Consider the following 21,855-nt stretch of genomic DNA (forward strand, 5'->3'; position numbering starts at 1 on the left):
CAGCAAGTCGCTGAACCGGCCCACAATGACTACGTGAAACAGTAACTAACATAACATAAAAGTTCTTTATCAAATGTTTACATTGATCAGATCAATCCAGAGCAGTGAACCCAACAATCTAAGAAAAAATAAAATATTATTCAGCCACCATAGGGCTTAAGAATTTTAAAAGTACGCCAAAACATTGTACGCTGGAATGACGTAAAAACGACAATTGTAATTCACATACGGTTTTTTTAATATTGTTAGATGAAGTTCAATACATAGAGGACAACCCTCTATCATCAATTTTCAAGTAAAATTTTCGAACAAGCAAGTGAAGACGTTCAGGATTTTCTAGAATGGTGAAGCATTTCTCTATATCTTTTTCTTGTTACCTCATACTTGGTGTCCACTCATTGTTACTCATTTCTAAAACTCTTTATTGATGTTTCTTTCTGACCTATCCACTTTCCTGCTTTTTGCATTCCTTCAAGTTTTTTAGTCTACCACGAAAACTCTTTCCCGCTTACTACCAGATCAAACCTCTGTGCTGTTTATTGTCTCAATACATCCGGACACAATGGGTTGGCCTGCCCTCCGGACCCTCATGTGACATCTGCCGTTGTAATTGTCTAATCGATTTCTTCTCAATGTAACTCATCTCTTCGATTCGTTTCTTCTCCTCAATTCAGCCATTTTCAGCCAACCATCAATTGAAAAATAAGTCCTATTAACAACTACATAATATGTTACTCCCTTCAGTGTTTTTATTCATACTCTTATGTTGTCCATACTCTACGTCAAAATCCACTAAAACAAGTAAAACGATCATGTTCCAAACTTAGAATTTATAACTTTAATTTTTTAAGCTGAACTTGTTGATACTGCTGTGAAGGCCCTACAAAACGCCGTTGAATTAAACGACGGTGGTTTGCTTGATTTAGATTTATTAGGAAAGCAAGTGCCTACTTTAATGAAAGCTTTCGTTTCTATTGGTTCACTTGTTACTGAAAAATCGGAAGAAGAGAAGTTAGATTTGCAAAGTAAGGCGTTAATAGATTTCAAGAATCGAACAGAAAAACTATGGGAGAGTATCCAGACAAGAATTGATCTCGGTAGAGCATCAATCAGATCCAATAAAATAATTGCGGAATTTGCTGAGGTAGGACCAATAGCTGTAAAACAGAAGAAACATTATATTTCAGAAACTGGATATTTTTGTCAGAAAAATCACTAATCGGGCAGAAAACTTTATTCACCCGGATGGGCAGAGATCTAAAGTATTTATTGAAAACTTTAAGAAATCATGCAGGTTTGATATAAAGTAAGATTATCTAAAGTCAATACTCAATTAATTGAAAAAAAAACAAATGTTTCAGATCGGCGCAATCAACACTGAACGTAGGAGTTTACTAATTTTTATTGCTACAATTAGATTTTTTAGTATTTGAATCTTCGTTTGGTGAAAAACTGCAATGATACAATGACGCCAGCACAGGTAAAAGAATTTGTTGACTATCGCGATGCTTTTATGATGGCTTTCCGACGATTGCAAGTGGAAAATAAGGAATTTTCGGACCCCGAAATCGATTTACCGGGTAATGAAAAAACAGTTATAGATGGTTCGAGTGAACAATATATTGCAGAGCTCCTAGCTGTTTTTGAGAAGCATGAGAAAGAAGTTCTCAATGAGAAACTGGACGTTTTCAGTCGTTCTTTCACGAGTAACGAGGAAGCTATTCCGGCACTTTTCAAAGAACTCAATGGTCGAGCATCAATCAAAGTAAAGAATAATGAAACAAGGTGTGTTTTTTAAATTAAAAAATATTCTGAATCGGTTTCGTATATTTAGTTGTCTTCTACGTGCAATGGCTTATTCAACATTTTTCAATAATGAATACGCTGAGGCATTTGGACTGTTGTTGAAGAACCAATTGATTGATTTGGTAAATTTTAATTTTCAATAACTGTACAAGTATGAATTATAACGAACTGCAGACCTTCACAGCAGGGATTTGTGCTAATGTAGTGTTCGATGGAAACGCTGAGTTCATCAACAGTTTGAATAAAGAAATCGTAGACACAGTAACTCGAATTTCATCACATACAGCAAAATGGGTTAATGAATCACTGGTATGTTAATTTATTAAACTTACTAATTGACGATGGTTAAGTTTTATTTATTATAGATCGCATCGTGGCCGTCCGCGCATAATCAGATTCTGAAAGAACAGATTATGCGCAACGCGGGCAAACCAGGATATGTTGGCAAGCGAAGCCTGGAAATATCGGCTGTTATTGTCGTACCCATTCTCCTCAGAACGGGATTACCCAAGTTCGTCAACTATCAGTTTATGTTTAATTTGTACATTTTAATACAGATGTCAATGTTTTCAGCTACTCCTACAAGTTGTTCATCGCCAAAGGTGTTGAACCTGAATACGAACTATATTTCGAGGGAATTGATAATCATTGCTCACTCAATAAAGGTTCATTTGATTTTGATACGGTTATCGGACGGATACATCGTGGTTCTGCAAGTCAAACATGTAATAAACCTGTCCCACAATAATCAAATACATGCATAATTACAGCTAAGCATAGAAGTTTCGGCTTAATCAATGACTACAGTGAATTGAAAAATAAGATTTGGTCTGAAATGAAGTAAGTTGCTCGGACTTATTTCTGTTTTGTTTCGAAAAATAAAAAGTGTAAAAATTTCAGTACCTTGGATGACCTACCAACTCTACCATTGATTGCTGAAAAGTTGAAAAAGAAAATTGGCAAAAAGTTCATCACTGAGAATAAATTTCATTGTTGGGCAATCGTGCGAGAATACGCTTCAATTTTATACGGCCCGCATCCCGCAATCAATTCTTGGACAAAGTACTATGATGTTATTGACTCAGTCACCATCAGAACTCTGAACTATACAAGTACCACTCACGATGGTGATAAGTTTCAATTTGTATTCTTTGCGTAATTTTTTAATTTTTTTCTGTTCTGTTTTGATTGTTTATTACTCTTTACACCGGAACTTATCAATTGTTGTTTAAGTTGAGACACTATAACTGAATGGTTACCCGATTCCAAACGAACATGTTGCATGAGCTGAACCCAGTTTCATAGTAGAATCAGTTTCTGTTCCTAATTTTACAATGGACCCCCATGGCGTTGATTTATCTTCTCATTTGTCTTCTCATGTCATGGTTTCTCTCACTCTTTTATCTCTCTTTCTGTTGTCTTGGTCTCTACTTGATGTAACTCATCACGTGGGATTGCTCTCGGTTCCATCTATTTTCATAAAATTTTCTCTTTGTTTCTACTTTTCTTCTATGTATAATTGCTATCTTGGAATTATGAATTACACCTTTGAGAAAAACGTTTGATTGATAATTTTCTTTTTCAGAACATAATAAATGATACGACTCTCGACCTTTCTGTGCATCGTGTTATTCTCACAATGTTCCACAACATTTGCAAAAGGTATGTTTTCATAAATATTCATTAACCATCTGCATCTGCAGTAGATGACGTGCTGTTGGAGTTGAGCCAATTAGGACCTCGAGCATCGTTATTGATTAAAAATGGGTTTCCAATCGATAAAATCCCTGTTGATACAATGCGAACAGAGAAAACCAAGCCAAGAAATTCTAAAAAACGGAGTGTTTTTTCTAAGAACTCATTTGATAGCCAGCACCAATACCATGACGACGTGGAACCTATCCGCTCTTCAATACTGACTGAGGTATTTTTGTAGCCACTTGGTGTTTTCTTGCCCCGAAACGCCCGACAAGTCCGGTTGAGTTATTACGTTTCAGGAAGTGGACAAGCCATTAAAAAACATGAAAACTATGATAAAAAAGTATTTTGACCCGGAGCAATACAAATCTGAAGAGTTCAACCAAACATTTAGAAGTTCATGTGAGGGATGGGACGAAAAGTAAGTTTTTTTATTGAGACGTTAAATATATTTTTCTTTTCAAATGAATATTTCAGTTCTCCGGAATCGATTCTGACGGTATGAGGCCTCTGATGTGTATGGTAATTTCAAACTAATTTTCAGAGTATGCACTTGATGTTTGTACGAAGCTGTAGAAACTTTGTCACACCTACGGAGGTTCAGGATATTGCAGACCATCGCACGTATTTGATGCGGCTATTTACTCGGTTACAGGTGGAAAATGAGCTTATTCCAGAGCCCGGCCTCTACTTAGAAGGTCATCAGGAATAACTGTTTCAGCCAAACTAGGTTTTTTGCAGAGTTTTTTGTAGCATATGAACTTCTCGGTGAATCAAGAAGAGACGTTCTGAATGAAGATCTGGATGTTTACCAACGCACGTTTCCAAGTTACGAAAAAGCCGTTCGAGCATTTTTCAAAGAGCTTGAAACGCGAGCATCGATTTCAATAGTAGCGGATCCGTAAGCAGAATATTCTTGTTTATTTGTATTCCTTCGATATTCAGGTGTCCTCTACGAGCAAAGATTTTGGCGTCGTTTTTCAAATATTCCCACATTGAAGCATATGCATCTAATCTGATAAATCAATTGACTGAACTGGCAAGTTGAAAAATTCTTATTATCACTGCCACCATGGATACCAAAAAGTGTTTTCTAAGAATGGATTTTTATTTTGCCATGGTTACAAACCATTTTAAGAGCGAACATTATTACGTTTGAGATTTTCGTCGAATGAAAAATTATATCAATGTGAAAATGAAATAATAGGAAAGCAGATTATATAATATCAGAATAATCTTTCTTTAAATTTCAGACCTTCATAGCCAGGACATGTGCCCATTCTCTTTATGAAGGAAATCTCGGATCGATCGAAAAATACACAAACCCAATTGTGGGCAAAGTTGCTGATATTTCTATGCACACAGCGGAGTTTCTCAATGTTTCGTTGGTATTTTCAGAATTTCGACTTACGCCTATTATCAAACGTTTGTTTTTGTAGATATCAGCATGGCCGTCAGCACACAATCAGCTTCTGAAAGAACAGATTATGCGGAATGTGCGGAAAGAAGGATTCGTCGATGACAAAAGTTTGAAAACAGTGACTGAAATTACACGTCCACTACTCATGAACACTGGAGTTCCCAAGTGAGTGAAATTCACACGTCAATTTTTGTGTTATAAAGTTTCAACAATCTTGCCGAACTGCAATTATCTTTTCTACTCCTTCAGAAACCTAGATTTCCAGCTACGCCTATGAAATGCTGATCGTCAGAGCAACGGAAAAGGAATATGATCTTTACTTCGAGGGATTTGACAGATACTATTCTCTGAGAAAGAATGTATCTGGTTTTGATACTATTATCGGACGTATACCTCTCAACTCTACGAATTCACAGGATAAATGTAATAATATCTGAAGAAATGAAAGTAAGGCAATATATTCTTACAGTGAAGATAAAGGGCAGAATGGCTCACTTGAACAATCTTGCATACGATCTGAATGCAACCATACAATTTGAAATGGGGTGAGTTTTTCATGAAACAAAATGAGGAAATAAAATTGGTATTTATCATAACCTGATGAATACAAACTTCGTATATTATAAAGAACTCGATCAAATAATTTCAGTGAACTGTACAATGATCCGTCTCTTCCAATGATAGCCACTGAGCTGAAAAAGAAGATTGGAACGCAAGTCATCTCTCGTGATAACTTTCATTGCTGGGCTATACTACGTGAGTGGGCACCAAAATTCTGGAGTTCATGTCCCACAATTGATTACTTCTCGTCATCTTACAATGTATCTGATATGAGTAGCATCACAGCTGTAAGTTATAAAAACAGAGGAAACATATTTCAAAAGTGTCAAGAATTTCGATTTTTGTTCTTTATGTAATAGTTCTATAAATTTATGCAATAATTCTGAATTTACTATATTTCTTCTTTCCGATTATCTGTTTTCAAATTCATCTGTTCAACAAATACATTTACTTCGGGCTTTTTTTAATCACATTCTTTTCATCACTTTTTTGATTTTGAAATGTTTCCTGTTTGGAAATTGTTTTGCTTCCAGGTTTCTCGTGGGAAACTTCTAAATATATAAACTCCACTGTATTCATCTGACTTCCTCGAAGGACTTTGTCAACACGTTGGATTGGATTTTCGCAAGACAGCTCTGAAAGCAAAATATTCCTTTTCATGTGTTGCGTGTTTTGATTGCTGACCCTCTGAAACAATAATTTTCTCACTGGATAGCATGCAACAGTTGAAAATATCCTGTTGCACGTAGGCAAGAAGCAAAGAACGGGCAATCGAAACTATAGAATCTGAATATTTTTTATCTTCTAGCAATCAGCAGAAATTGATTCCATTTTCATAAAAATGAGAGAGATAAATGAATAAGATAAACTTAAACGCGAGCCGAAGTCCCTGGAAGAAAGAACACTCACTGTCCTTGTTTTGTGTTTTGCTTGCGGCTATCAAACTTCGAGATTATATTTTCGAACTGATCCCTTTGGTTTTGCCTTTGGTTCACGATTTGTCGCAAGATTTAGAATCAGTTTTTTGCTCCTGCGATCAGTTTTGACGTAATATTGGAAATACGTTTTTTTTTAATTTAAAGGGAAGCAAATTCTGAAAAATTATGAATACAAAATGGAGTGTCGTCATACATATCTTGCAGTTTTTGAGCTTCAATAATTGGAGAAAAAATTTTCCAGCAGTCTGAAACTAAACAGTAAACCTCTGAAACTTAATTGTAACTGAAAAAAAATGTATTCGGTATTGAATGAAGAGGGGAAACACACTAAAACATTAACACTAGACAAGACAATACCAAGAACACATTCTAAACTTTTAGTAAAACTGATCCCTTTCATCTTTATGAACAATCGCTGAAGCGAGAGCTAAACCAAGAAATATGAATTCAAAAGAACTCATGAAGATTGAAGCTAAGGTTTGTTTCCAAACTAAAACGATACAGACTCAATTTCACTTCTTTACTTGTAGAATCTCCCTGAAATCTCCCTTGCGTTCCCAATTTCCTATTTTATCGAAACCACAAAAACAAGTTTGTTTAAAAGAAGTTCGAATTTTCTCACGCTGAACACGTGGTCAACTCGTTTTGCACGAATGACGAGAAAAGAAACTTCAAAAATCTACATTCATTCTAGTTTCCATTTTGTTTTTCAGTTTATGCCAAATAGATCAAAACCCGAAGAAGATCTTCATCTTTTCATTTCACAAAAAACAATCGGTTGCTCAGTTCAATTTTTCGAATCTTGCAAGAACTGCAGTAATCTTTTCAAAACGAATCGGCAAATTCTTTCTGACGATAAGAGTGTCTTCACCAAGGAAGTACTCGGATCGGTACTGCTTGTCTGTTCCCTCCGGTGGATGAGTGTAGATGATAGTGATACGATCATTTTGCTGAAAGTTTTAGTCTTTGTTTATTGAGTTTTAAAGAAGTTGAGAAATCACCTCCTTTCCATCCGATTTCACAATAAAAAGAGCCGCTTCATTGGGATCCAGAACTCCAGTCGGAGTAGTTGTTGCCTTTTTGAGAGCAGTGCTCACACCGAACACAATCCGTTTTCCAGAAGTGTTCACTATTTTAATATGACCGGGCTGTTCAGAAATTTGCAATTCTCTTGAAGACAAATCGGTCGCCAATGAAGTTCCAATCGATTGTGTAGTCATCTCTCTCCGCTTCAACTTTTTTCCGGGTTCACTTTTGAATAATAACTCAATGTGGTAGACGGAATGTCACAAATGAGAAAACTCGACCACGTGGGATAAGAATTTTTCGAAACAAATATGAGAACAAGGTACAAAAAATAAAAGGAGGTACAATGTGCTGACCACGTTGTTATTCGAAATGACTTTTCTCTTTTTGTGTATTTTGCAAACCTTTTCGGAGACATCATTGAAACGAGTTTGCGCTTTTCAGATCTCATTCTATTGCTATGGTTCTTGAGGTTATTGTTCTCTCATACTACACTATTCTTGGAACTCTTGGAATAGTGTTGAATGCGACTCTTCTCTACCTATCAATATTCCGGTCACCATCACAAATAAAAACTTATCGGATTCTGATTATCAATTTCGCTTTGACGGATATGTTTTCATCATTCTTGATGATGTTCATCGCTCCAAGGTAAGTATCTAATTCTATAACTTTTCACACTTTCTTTTAGAGTCATCCCTCTCGACTTGGCTATGGCTCATATATTCTACGGATTGTGTCACTACGCGGGACCCTTCTTATGCTATGCATCATACAGTTCCTTGCTACACTTATTTATGCACTCAATGTGGTCCTTACTCTTATCATTTGCTTATCGAAATTATATTCTATCAAATGGTCCGCCAACATCATTCAAACTATTCATGTGCGCAGTTCTCGTTTATATTCCTTCATTCATACAATTCATTGTGTTCACTTTCACAGCTGGAGATCCGCAAACAATCTTAAATATGCTGAAGGTGAAGTTCCCCGATTATGAACTTGATATAACAACTATAACTGGAATAACTGATGTCTTATCCCCTGCTGCCACATTTTCAATTCTCAATATCACGCTTCCAGTATTTCCAATTTACACCGCCATTCTTATATTTCGAAGGAAAATTCTGAAGAAACTCGGCACAAATACAGAACATTTGAGAACTGAGACAAGGAATATTCACAAGCAACTTCTGAAAGCGCTGACTCTTCAAGCATGTCTCCCAATATTATTCACCGGTGGTGTATTTCTATTCTTCCTCCAAGCAATTCGACTGATCACTCATCCAATTCTGGAATGCCTGATCTGTGCAATTCCAGCACCAATACCCCTTCTATCATCAATAATTTCCCTATATCATATTCGTCCGTATCGCCAGGCTCTCCTCCGCCTGTTCACTCGTATCACGATCCCAATGCCTACTACAAAAGAGCATCATTCATCTGCAGTTGTACTTGCTCCAAAACACAAAATATCAATTCTAAGTGCGTCAAGACTTCATCGATTAAGTATACCCAATAATTCATGAAATGTTTTTCTGCTGCATAAATGATTTAAAAAAGAAGAAATTATAAAATTATAAAGATAAAATAAAATGTTAGCTACAGTTGAAATCCGTTCGTTTCTCAGATACTTTGTATATGTTGAAGATTCGTATGAGCTCACTTTTCCTGACACGGTCGGCATGGATTTTCTGAAAAAGAAGAATTGCTTTATAGGTATCGATTTCAGACAGACTGTTTGTTTGGGTTCCTACATATATCCGGACGCCTCTGACTCACCTTCATTGCATTCACGACGTTCATAATCTTAAGCAATCGATTCGCATAAACTTCGACTCCGATCTGTTTTGTATAGTAATGATGCAGATCCGAAGTTACAATTTCCCGAAGATCATCAAACTTTTCCACCAATTCATGAGACACTTTTTCACCTGGAAATCATATAATGAGTTTGATCATTGAGCATATCAAATAACCAACTTCCATAATAAACAAGAACATGTGTGAGCAGGAATGCGGTCTCTGTATCCGAGAGTTGAAGTTCATAGAGTGGTTGACAAACATCATTAATAATTGAGTTGATATGAGCATGAAATTCACTGAAACACCGGCTTCATAGATCTATCAAACATCGGAAAAATGTTTACGTGATTATGTAATTATTAGCAAGTTCGGTGTTAATTGCTGTCTCTGGATTTATGGTTACAGTTCGCCAATCTACTGCGCAGTAAGAAGATAGGGTGGTTTTCTGAAACAATTTTGATTCAAATTTTCCTAAAAAGAGGATCATACTTTGTCAGTAATACAAGATTTTCCAAAAGTTTTTACTGACATTTGAGCTCTTTCAAGTCGATCGAAAATTGTGAATGATAGTTTGACTGTATCAATCTGAAATTTGTAGTTTGTGTCAAAACTAAACCCAAAGACGAAGACTCACTTTTTGTTGTTCGCTAATATTATCAAAGAAGTCTACACTTTTAACCCATTTTGAAAATTTTTCTGATCTACGTTGGAGGTAGGCTTTACCATCTGTGAAGGCGTTGATTGTATCTCGAAACTGAAAAAAAATTGATTGGTTTGACTAGAATTTGAAATCACTAGACATTGATACGCCTTGAGAAGACTCAAGACCAGGAATTTGGAATTCGTGCTTTTCAAACTTTTGGAGGTTCTAGATTTGACATGCGGAGTTTTTGAAGTTTGAAAATGTTAGTATGACTCAAATAGAAAACATGCAGAGACACTGATTCAAATCTGCGACGATCGGATTTTTCTGTCTGAGTAATTTTAGAAAAAAAGGAATGCTCTATAACCTTGAGACGGTTTGTGTACTCACTAACTAGCAGAACCGAAAACTTGGAAGTAGTCTACAAATGCGGGAGTATTTTCATATGGACGGTCTGATAATTGTCGTCATCCGGTGACGAGTCATTACAAAACATTTACCCAACTCTTTTCATTAAAGCTGTTTCCTCGTGCCCACGTCACTTCCACCAACAGGAAAATAACTACCGTAACCAAACAATGACGACGACAGATGATTAGACACAGACGAAATGTAATCAAGTCTCAGCGTCATGTTCATCAAAATGTTCAAAACAAAGAGACGTATGTAGTCTACTCATTGGGATAAATAAGGACCATCACGCATGCTTTACTATACTATTTTGTGCATGAGGGCTAAAATAAAGGATACATGTCATCCGGACTATTTTTCAGAAAAACATCAGATCTCAAACCATTTTGCGATAATTACCTTTATTTGATTAGCTGATTGTTGGTTTTGTCTATGTAGAACTAAGGCATGAGTAAGTCGTTGTAGTTGATTGATTGAGCATTGAGTTATCATTTTAGGTGGAATATACTGAAAAAGTTCTCATTTGTTATCCATCAGACCAGAATCCCAACTTCTACGAATAAGTATTTCAAATCGCTAATAATTTTGTCCATTTCCTCGTTGTCCCGTTCCTCCGATCCTTCATCTAACTGAGAATTGCCACGCGTCGTTGAAGAGCCATCACTATAACCAAGAAAAGATTCGTCCAACCTTATCGGACCTCCCGATTTTACAGTACTACTTCCAGCGGCCTCCTCCTCGTCTGACATGACGTTTCGTTTGTTATTTTTGGGTCGTCCACCGGAACCAGTCGAATTTTTGTTGTTGTGGCTGTCGCGATTGTATTGGACATCTAGAAAAGATTTGTATGTACTTAGTGGCTACGGTAGTCAGAAGTCCACACTCACTATCAGTTGTCATTCCGACGGCCAGGCATTTCTTATAACGACAATCGCGACACACATTTCTGGAAGATTATTAGTCAGAATTCTCTCATGTCCAACTCGAAAACAATTACCTTCCGCGCCCCTCAACATTGCATTTTTGCGTATTGGACACGCATGTGTATTTGAGATCGAGTACAACAATTCGTCTGGAATATAGGTGGAAACCTATTATGGGGGCTATTCAGAGTAGACATTGATATCATGCAAAAACAAAAAAGAACGAATTGTGGATGAGAAAAATATGAGATCGGATCTCCATAACTTATCGCTATGCTATCAGTTTAAGTACACGTGGTGCTTAGACAAGCTGAAAGTGTTATGACATCTAATAGAAATGTTTTTAACTATCGTCTAAGCTGCGATTGATCAGCCACAAACAGAAATAAGTTAGAAAACTACTAAAAAGAAAACGTGTATAAGATAAACTGTCAGACATCAATTCACTAATCAATCGGTCAATCGGTATTCCCCAGCTGGGTATTTGAAATAAATGTATCGAAATAAATTTCGTAGTTTCGAAAAATTCAAGTTAAATGTTTTTCACAAAAGAAAATAATCTTGAACAGAAGTATAAAACATATGAGCTCAAAGGATTAGAATCCTTTGTTCGGAAAACAATGAATCAGAGCTGAGAGGAAGCTGTTCCTTCTTTTTCACATAAAGTTTACTGAACGTAAATCTTTTTTGGATAAAATAATTTCAGATGGCATTTATGAAATGAGGAATTACGCATCGCGGTGTCTTACTGTAGTTTTGCTTTCTCTCTGTTATTGTTTTGGCTTAGTTTCTAATTATTTTTGAGATTGTCTACAATTGAAAAGAGAGAATTACTCAACTGTGTATCCCATAAATCTAGAATCAGGCCCCTACACTTCTAGCAAACTATAGTTCTTTCCCATCATTTGAATTACTGTAAACAAGGACATGGAGAGTAAACAGAGACAGTGAAATCAAAAAAAAATAAAAATAAAGAAAGAAACCCTGAAATCACTTGCATGCATGATTAGTTACGGTAAGAAACTGAAAATGTTCTGATTAGTTACACCGATTTTTACCGGAAGAAGGCAGCGCATGGTCGACATGACTGAACACCGAAATGCATTCCATGGGATTCCAGATTACATACTCGACATTTCTGTTTTGATCCAATTGATTCCTTCAAATGGATTTCTCACTAACTGTCAGCTCCTTTGGTGGTCAACTTACTATTTCCGGGAGGCTCTGTCCAGTTGGCTCGAATGATGTGGTCGGGTAGTTGGGCGGCGGTTCTAACGTCGGTGATCGTTCGTAATTATTTATATCGAAATGTGCATACTCGTATCTGGGATACATCTGAAATAACAGACTTCAGAAGAACAGTTCGTGCTGGAAATACAACTAGACATTTAAACAAACGTTTGGATCGCTATATATGTTCCTACTGGCCTCCATTACTGTATAAGATGGTACTTCAGTATTTAATAGTAAGGGGTTCTGATCTCCTATCAAAATCAGAAGAGGTGAAGGACGATACATCATGATAAGAATGAGAAGTAGGCGGAGTCAAAACCTATGGGGTTATGGTCATTTTTGTCGTTTCTAAGAAGGCTCTTGATAACACATAGTATCTCCGTATTGTATTTCTAATCCTCAGACTTCAAAAATTCGTTGGAAAATTGAAAATTGGAGTCAACGCAAATGACTCAGAAAATTCACACTTTATTGAGGAGAAAAACGCGGAAGAAAGCCAAGGGACATACACACCGAGAACAAAAATGTGCAGATGTCGGAAGTGGAGAAATGTGGAAATGTGAAAAAGAAGCCTGATATGCCTGATAATTTGATAATTCGGTTGGTTTGTCTGGTCTCGATACGACGTGAAAAAGGATTTGCAGGGTGGTGTGGCGGAACTTAAGAACTTCTTTAGTGATGTTTGTCAAGATGGACTTTTGGAAGAACAAGATTAGTCTTGGTAGACTGAAAAGGGGAATCTCCCTTTTTTTAGAAGGAAGAGTCTAATGGGCTCAAAAAAAGATCAGACTCAATCTTAGAATTGTTTTCGAGAAGATGGGATAGCCCTTTCCCAATGAGAAGATACCGCCAGCCATACAGTGCCAACACAGGCTTTTTGCCAAAAATTGTCAAACCATCTACATCACTTTTACGGCCTAACTCCACCTCCTAATATCTAGATTTAGTCTGGAAACGATCTAGATCATTCTAGTGGTCTCTTAAAAATCCCAACACTGATCTTGTTTGAAACTGAAGTAAATAAGCAAACAAACCGGAAAATAACACTGTTCCTCCGGTCGAGCTGTGATCATTGTATATCTTACCAACTCCTCCTCCTCCACCCAACAACAGGTTTCACGAAAAACCTATCGGTTTCTAGACAATTTCGTCTCTAGACACGTGATAACTACTATTTTCTTGAACAGAATATTGTATTAGCACCTCAACCACTGAGAATCGGAACGAGTATGTGTTTTGGTGTTCGGGTGTTCGGGTTTTCTGAAAACGGATAACAAGTTAATCTTGAATCTAGGTGGGTGGCTATCGAGATAGAGAATAACTAAAAAAGAAATACGCATAGTCAAGCTGTCTGGCTGGCCGCTTGTTTTGTTTTGTCTGAGAAAATTAGAAAATTGGGAAAAAAGAGCGGAGTTATACAAATCGGAAATCTTTTGAGCACAAACTTTCACATTCCCCTTGATGTACTTATTAGGAAGTAAATGTTAAGAAAGAAGAAAAACTTAAAGGAGAAAAACAACATTTTGATCTTGATATCATAATTTGAAGCACAACTCAACACTTAATCTGTTTTTGAGAGACTTGTTCTTGAGAGCAGACCAGATACATATGATTAGTGATAATTGGAGCAAGTCTAGGCAGAAATGAATCAAATTTTCTGGCGGAAATCCAATGATCTGGTAGAAGTTTTCTTTTCCTTTTGATTTGAATAATATTTCGGAGTTATCTTTTCAAAGTCATTCTTATAGAAATTACGTGTTTTTCACGCTTGGTTTCGTGTTGTGACTAATGGGAAAAATATATATATAGGTTCAACTTATTCAAAAGTCAAGATCAACTTCTAAACCAGATCAAAAAGTGGCTAATGAAGTTATGCACAAAGTTGGACGAAAGTGCAGACGACAGGTGTTATCTAAGATTATTTCATACATCATAATCTCATTTGCTGTATGCAGATCAAAACTTCAGCATCAAAAAGTTATATTACTGCTATGATTATTAGATCAAGACAGTCCAATATGTTACACAGAAAACACGAAAAAGCAGAGAACGGGCACGTTTAAACTGATTGGCTTCAGTGAATCAAACTAATCTTTCTCCTCATTATGACGTCTTTTCGAACTAATCTCGAGCTTCAAATGTCTTCATGACAGCTATTTGCAAGAGGAATTTCCTCCCTCTCGGAAAGGATTTATACCAAAAGGAAATGACGATTTTCGGCTAGAGTTTTGTTTCACGTTGACTCATTTCTCACCGATGGTCTTGACGTCTACCTACGTCGGCTGGCGTGGCGAGTTGGTTTGACGTCGGAAACCTTCAGAAGGAAGGTAATTAGATGAAAAACAATGAGATGTAGACAGTGTGTTACCCTAGACAAAATGTGGTAGCCCTTTATCACGTGGAGTCTCTCAGGTGGTGTTCTCTTTTTCGTGGGAAAACAATAACAGAAACCGGAAATTCATCAACTCGCAACGAAGAAGCATTGAAGCGGGTTATTCAGTAGTGAGGGTCTGGTATGGGCAGTGAAGTATTCTGCACGAGGAATCTTAGTAGTGTTGGATACAGTATCTCTTCTATTTGATCTCAAGAGATCTCCGGAAAAGCTCGGCTCGCCTGCTAGTGTGACACTAGATACTCAGAAAAATTGTTTATGGTTTGGGTAAGAAACCGTGCACCTGAATGACCGTTCGAGAACTAGTCGATGGATTCACAAGCAAGTTATCGATTTCATCCAATTGTACCTAGGGAGGACTAAACTGAAATCGTTTGAAAGTCGAGAATATGAGTACAGAAATGTGTACAATTGTAGATTTTGGCAAAATATATGTTTGTGATTCGATGAGGAACCGGGTTTTGCACCTCTGGCAAAGCTGAAATATCCGGAATCGGCGGAAACAAGGAAAAGCCATGTCTAATTATTTGTTGGTTTTTTTCAAATCAACCAGCTGATCTCATGTGAAATTCTGTCTGTAAAGAACAGCAATCGTAGGGTTTCAGATCAAGCAAATCTTTTCCAACCCCTTTCATGATGGGTTGATAAAACTACATTAACTCAACAATGAAGTAGTATCTGATGCTGACTGGGCAGAAAAATAAACTTTCAAAAGGGCGTAAGAAAGATAGTCAACTTATTCGAGTATTAAAAAACCTTTGAATACTTGTCACGTTTCAAAAGTTTATGATACTGTAATAATCCAAATAGCTAATTCTGAATATTACTGATGTTTCAATTAACTCAGCTTAAATGAAAAGGGCCAGTGATATTGAATCGAAACTAAACTTTCCTGATTATAACACAGAAAAAGGAAACTCTTCAGGCCCAGAAAAATTGAAACGAGAAAACGCTCACCGAGCTTCAGAGCTCCATTTGGTATGAAATGAAAGAATCTAGGCCAATGTGATTGAAATGGAATAAGTACTTATATTGTGATGAAATCTATCGTACTGCCTATTTCTAGATGTAGAATTAAGAGAAAGAACAAGAGATGTTCTACAAAATCTTCTGATGTACTCTCACTATTTTCATTTATTGAGAAATACATTTCTATATTTGTTTTAAAACACTTTCATAGACTTTCCCAGAACTTTGTTTTCCTGATAATCTGATATCAAAACGTATTAGTCATTGTTTTCGAAACGCTCACATTTGTTCTTGATGAATCAGATTTTGTTCGTGGAATTGAGTTTCTTGTTTATAAGAGAATAGAACCTTCTGGAAGATCGAAAGAAAAAACGGCTACCGTACTCCTGTCTGAAAAAGAGAGAGAATGTAGTTTATAGTTATGAAAAGTCTTATCAGAGTGAGAAGAAAAAACAATCCGGATAAAGTCACAATCTTTTTTTATTTTCTCTATTTTTTTTCAGGAAACAATTCGAAGTTAATTGACTTTTTATCCGCTTGAAAAAACTGAAAAATTCCAGAAAGAGGCCTTTCTTCTTATCAGGATAAGACAAAGGATAATCGGGTGTAAATCGAGAAAGCACGTTATGGAGTACACCATTTGTTCTTGTGAACTCAACTGCAATTATAGCAACTTTTTGAAAAAGAAGAGAAGTGAGCATGTTATGTAATAAACCTTTGAACTTGCGAAAACATTGAAAACACGCATAGGAAAGGGCGGAGCAGCAGAAAACACAATTGTCTGGTAGAAATCAGAGAATTTTCGATGAGGTCTTAATTATAATATCCTATGTACTTATTTAAGCATCCCAAGAGGGACCGTGATGAAGTAAGGAACATTTCAGATCACATTATTTTTAGTTCAAAACTGTTGGCTCATCTAATAATGTTCAATCTTGTTTCATACAGCTTCCGGTTAAAATTCTTCGATCTTTTCAAAAAAATCCCTGAAGTTTCCCTAGCGTCAATTAATCCCCGCTTTTTTCTCTGAAACTTGACTTGTTTGTTTCAAATGAATTCACAAAACTATGTTCAGTCGAAGTATAACCTTTGCACAGAAACAGGTGAATATCGGATAAGCGTCACAATTCTGAAATTTCAGCATTACAAACATGTTGCAATTGTTGTTGTTGTTCCGAGAAGGTTATTGGTGAGAAATTTTGAAGAAAATGAGTCATTTGGAATTGAATGAGTGTGCAAAAAAGAGGATGTTGGTAGTTTTCAGATCTCGGCGGTTTCAGCATGAAGATGGTATTCTGCGGGTTGCATATATCAGCGTATCCATAACTTTCGGATGCATGGCTCAGACACATCGTTCTATATTGAGAAACTGTTCGGGGCTTCTCCACATATTGCCAAAAAACACTTATGGTTTCCACAGTTCAGGCTCGAACCATTAAAACAAAAATATAATCTGTGAGCAAGAACACTACTAGATAACATCTATTGAAACCCCTCGTCCTAATTGGCCCAAGCGAACCATCTCCTCCCGCTGAAAAAATAACTCTTTAAGCCAGGGTTGCAGTTCATGAAAATTTTTTTTTGAAAAATTCCCATTACTTCTCGTTTTTCCTAAAAATTTTCAGCACCTGAAATCTGCCGAACACACTATAACAACTTCATACATCGAACTATTTGTCTTCTATCCCTCTTCTGAATCACTTCTACTATGACCACCGTGAAATCACTCGAGTGTTCCCTAAATTTTGTTATTTGATAATAGTTTACTTTCAGTGACGAAGTTTCTATTCTTTTTTTCTTCTTTTTTCAACGCATGACATACAAATGATGTTGCTTCGAACTTCCGTTTTGAAACTCTAGATGAGTGATTTCTGTATTCAAAGAATAAAGTTCATCGATACATAATATCAAAAAATGAGTTACTTTTTTATGATGTTGACTTTCAGATACAACAGATTGAATTACTGCAAAACGGAAAACCCCTGAAAACACTTTATGGAAATCGAAGAAAACCTGATTCTATTGTACAAACTACAAATTATAAATATTTAATAAGGACTTATGTTTCAATAGGAAAAAGGAACAATTTATTTTCATAACTGGAAAACCCCTTGATTTCAGAGTTTCAAGAATTAAAATTATTTCTCAGTTTACTAATAGTTTTAATTGTTTCTGACGTGTTTTGTTGTCTGCACTGACAGAAAAAGTTTATAATGAGTTGAAAATAGGGACAAAATGAGTTTCAGTTAATTGGAAAAGTTTGAGATAAATATAATTAGAGAAATGTTTACAAAAAACATCTTACGGTAACAGAAGGTTCGTTCAGTTCAGAAAGTTTCCGGAATTTCAGTCATGGAGTGTCAATATAGAATGTAAACCATGGGAGGTCTAGTGACTCGATTTTTTCTGTAAACTCATTTTTGGTAGCTCAAAGTCTTCGTAAGCATTCATCAATTCATCAGTTCTTCCTGGCTACGGTAATTATTAACTTTCAAAGTTCTGAATGCTCACCAGTCAGACCTTTCTTCCTTTTCAACAAATTTACTAATTTTTAGAACACCAGAACCCCTCCCATTTTCTTCCTCATGTTCTTAATCTATGTTTACTAGTAGTTCCCATTTATTTCGTATCCATCCCACCAATATTGTACCTAAATATCCCTCAAATCATGTGTTCTGTCTTCATTTGTTGTGGCACCGTGTTGATTTCAAATCCATATATTTTTTTGTTGTGAACTTTTTATAAAATACAAAAAGCGGAAAACAAAAAAAATTCCATCAAGGCGGTATTCAGAAACCAAATCATATGCTACTCGAAGTGCCTCAACTTGTAAACATTCTGTTGATATTTTAGCTCTGAATGACTGCTTTCAAAAAATGGTTCATCGAAAAAATAATTCATTCTTAAAAATCTCACATCATCCGATGAATCAGAAGGGCTCCAAGCTTGAGAAACATAACGAACAACTAGTAAACAGTTGAAAATAAAAATTTTAGAGAATCAAAGTTGATGAAATATGTATTGTTCATTAAACAAGCAACTTCAACATGACGTGTTCCCTTTTCTCCACCTATTCCAGTTTCCCCGGATCGCTGGAAATAGTCGAAAATCCCACTCGGTCATAGAGTGATCTGCCCAACCGTCAAACTTTGCCCAGTCACCTAAAAAATAAATATTTAAGGAAAAGTAACCCGGTTGTACTTTAAGGGAAGAACCCGTTTTCTCACCCACTCAATACCACATGATTGTCGTGTATTTATTTGCTCTTTTTGTAGGCCCTCGTAGGTTTTTGTTTCTTTTTGAAGGAGCTTGAATAGGATTCAGGTCGCTCTATTACTCTTGGCGCACCCACTAACAACTCCATTAGGTTCAATTGCAAAAGTTCAATTCGACCATCAGCGAGAAAGTGATAGTTGGTTAAAGGTTATTCGATGAGATTTGTAAGGAATACGGAGCTATTGTTATTCAAAACAAGACGCGTCATATTCTTTTGAGTACGAAAAAGTGCAAACGTCAAGTCAAACCCGGTTTCTGACCTGCGTAGTGCATATGTCAAGTGATTCAGCTAGAATCTGATAAATTTTCACGTATATTTGAGAGAATAGAGTGGATTCTGAAATACTTAAGTGATGGACGTCGATATTATTCATCAGCTAGGGCAGAGTATACGGTCATCCGAGAAAACCTATCAGTTAACTGAGTAACAGCTTTTCCATTATTCACAAAATCTATGTTCCAGAAAGTGAAAGATAGATTTAAGAGAGTAAACCCCATCACAAGAATTGTTGTTTATCAGTGTAGAAGAGCAATCCACTAATTTTAATCAGAAGCGCAATTCGAGCTCAACTTCAAATGTCGATTTTCCATTTTCAATCTGTTATGAAACACCAGACTTGTCACGGGCCGGGCCGGGCCGAAATCAGGAAAAATCTCGGCCCGGCCCGGTCAAGAAAAATCTCGGCCCGGCCCGCTCGGCTCGTTTTGAAACATTTTGAGTTTTTGAATTTTTTTTGGAATTTTTTGAAATTTTCTGAAAAATGTGAATATGTATGATAATTTAAGCATTTTTACTCTATTTTTTCTAAAAATTTCAAATAAAATTTGGTAAAAACGGGTTCCCATTTTTGAATCCGGGCAGACCGGGTCAAGAGAAATTTCGGCCCGGCCCGGCCCGGCCCGGCCCGATTTTTGACAAGTCTGTGAAACACAATTTAAAACGTACGTTTCAGATCAGAATAGAAAACTCATTCGGGTCTTCCCTCTCTGAAACCTTCAACTGTGCAAGCATTACGTGACGGTCCAGATGATTTGCTTTCATCACAAACTTGCCGGTCTTCTTTCCTTTATCTGATGAGGATTTGAAGTCATGAAAGTGTTCTTGAATCATGTTCGAAATCTAAATTTAGTGAAACTTCCTGATTCTGACTCTTTCGAAGAGTTCCTTTATGAAAACTAAAAACAAATGGTGGTGAGCAGGTGAAAGTATGATTCAGAAAAGGCGAGAGTAAGTAGATTTCAGGTTTTTAAAAAATTAGCAAGTCTCGGACTGAACTTTGTGCGCTGATCTGAAACTAGTTTCCAGAAATAAGTTTTCTTTGATTTCTGTATGGAAATGAAACATTTGTTGTTTTGAAGTGAAGTATCTGTGACGTAACCGTCGGGGATTGATCATTCAGCAAATTGGAAAATTGTGTTAATTTGTACAAGTGTTTTGGAAAGTGGATGTGTTAGCAGAGATGTCCTTTTTACAAATAGAGATTATCAAAACGTTCGAAATACCAAAACTTTATCGAATCTGTAAATTGAAATGATTTCTTTAGTCAACAGTCTCAGATGATTTCAGAACTGGCCAAATATGCTTGCATGGAGATTTGATTCATGCAGAACTCTGGCCATCAAAAATACTTGACAATTTGAAGGATCTGTAGCCTGTACTCTGAGGACTGTAGCCTAGATCTTGGCAAAGTAATCTTCGGTTATCTCACAACTTTACATCTTACGCCATCAAGTTGATTCAAACAGCAATCTTGCATAACGTTTCTAGAAAAACGAACACCCAAAAATAGATAATCTCTCACGTAGGATGGTAATCTCCAAGTGTTCTCTCTCCTCATAAAGAATATATCCTTTTTCCCTCCTATCAGAAATGCATGTCAATAAGTTAAATAGAACTTAAAATCCTCTTGATGTTTTGAATCCATATCCATAACGTATGCAAAAAGAGGAAATCCGAGAACAAAAACAAGACCCGTTTTCATTTTTCATTTTCTTAAAAACCCTGGTGATCTTAGAAGTTGATCTTATCGCATTGCAACATATCTGGTACCAAGTAGAGATTGAAAAGAAGCAAAACCGTCTGGCACCGTGGGTGTCACTTAGTTTATATTCTGAGATTCTGATTGCCCAAGTCATCTTTGTTCTCTTCCTTCAAGCTTATCCCAACGCTTTTGTGAACACCAACCCAGCTTTGACATCAAAGGTTTTTCTGGAAATCTGCAAGATCATGTGTGGCTCTCTGAACTCAAAATAACAGAACTGTGGAGTATATCTTATCCCATTTAACACAATACCCCCGCACGTCTTCACTATTTTGACGTTCTTTCTTTTCCTGATGTTTTCATCATAATATATCATTATACTTCTAAAAACAGAAAGATTAAAACAAAACATGTATAATCGAAGATTAGCAAAAAATGGGGTGCGGTGTACTTGGAATAATATCATGAAGTCATCCTTCCTTTTCGATCCTATTCAAGCAGATACAAATCAGATTTGGAATAAAGAAGAGTTATGATTTCTGGTGTAATCTCGAGCTTGAAAACTATAATGTTACACTTTGGGAAAGTGTAACTACCCGCGTAAGCATTCTATTTACGGAAGAGCAAAAAAATGAGTGGAAGAAGAGGAGGATAAAGTTTTCGGCACACTATCACTGTACTTCCTCAATATAAAAAAACAGAAGTGCAAACATTTGATGACTGAAGAGTAGTAATGACCGTTCAAACTTTTAACGAAGCTTATTTATTTAA

The 21,855-nt window shown here is 36.3% G+C and overlaps 5 protein-coding genes across 5 annotated transcripts; 3 read left to right on the plus strand and 2 right to left on the minus strand.

Moving 5' to 3' along the window:
- Nucleotides 1-728: 728 nt before the first annotated feature.
- GCK72_017728 (uncharacterized protein) lies at nt 729-2,965 on the plus strand (the record flags this gene model as incomplete). Its single annotated transcript, XM_003112747.2, has 12 exons — nt 729-801; nt 852-1,144; nt 1,188-1,306; nt 1,362-1,383; nt 1,427-1,580; nt 1,629-1,785; nt 1,835-1,928; nt 1,981-2,115; nt 2,172-2,317; nt 2,380-2,531; nt 2,577-2,646; nt 2,707-2,965. The coding sequence occupies 12 exons, from the start codon at nt 729-731 to the stop codon at nt 2,963-2,965; spliced, it is 1,674 nt and encodes a 557-aa protein (XP_003112795.2).
- An 862-nt stretch (nt 2,966-3,827) lies between these two features.
- Nucleotides 3,828-8,104, plus strand: GCK72_017729 (uncharacterized protein; the record flags this gene model as incomplete). Its single annotated transcript, XM_053732228.1, has 11 exons — nt 3,828-3,925; nt 3,982-4,003; nt 4,049-4,202; nt 4,246-4,405; nt 4,450-4,543; nt 4,758-4,892; nt 4,944-5,089; nt 5,190-5,347; nt 5,394-5,469; nt 5,574-5,772; nt 7,922-8,104. 11 exons carry the CDS (start codon nt 3,828-3,830, stop codon nt 8,102-8,104), a joined length of 1,425 nt encoding a protein of 474 aa, XP_053581141.1.
- GCK72_017730 (uncharacterized protein) lies at nt 7,206-7,643 on the minus strand (the record flags this gene model as incomplete). Its single annotated transcript, XM_003112436.2, has 2 exons — nt 7,206-7,373; nt 7,425-7,643. 2 exons carry the CDS (start codon nt 7,641-7,643, stop codon nt 7,206-7,208), a joined length of 387 nt encoding a protein of 128 aa, XP_003112484.2.
- Nucleotides 8,105-8,255: 151 nt separating the features above from the next.
- On the plus strand, nt 8,256-8,978 carry GCK72_017731 (uncharacterized protein; the record flags this gene model as incomplete). The annotated part of the gene is made up of 1 exon (XM_003112490.2): nt 8,256-8,978. The coding sequence occupies one exon, from the start codon at nt 8,256-8,258 to the stop codon at nt 8,976-8,978; it is 723 nt and encodes a 240-aa protein (XP_003112538.2).
- A 69-nt stretch (nt 8,979-9,047) lies between these two features.
- Nucleotides 9,048-12,750, minus strand: GCK72_017732 (uncharacterized protein; the record flags this gene model as incomplete). Its single annotated transcript, XM_053732229.1, has 12 exons — nt 9,048-9,143; nt 9,232-9,383; nt 9,433-9,551; nt 9,600-9,700; nt 9,745-9,840; nt 9,890-10,009; nt 10,849-11,141; nt 11,197-11,255; nt 11,307-11,381; nt 12,291-12,391; nt 12,442-12,567; nt 12,631-12,750. The coding sequence occupies 12 exons, from the start codon at nt 12,748-12,750 to the stop codon at nt 9,048-9,050; spliced, it is 1,458 nt and encodes a 485-aa protein (XP_053581142.1).
- Nucleotides 12,751-21,855: the final 9,105 nt, after the last annotated feature.

Source organism: Caenorhabditis remanei, chromosome V, assembly GCF_010183535.1.
Source record: "Caenorhabditis remanei strain PX506 chromosome V, whole genome shotgun sequence".
Lineage (NCBI taxonomy): Eukaryota > Metazoa > Nematoda > Chromadorea > Rhabditida > Rhabditidae > Caenorhabditis > Caenorhabditis remanei.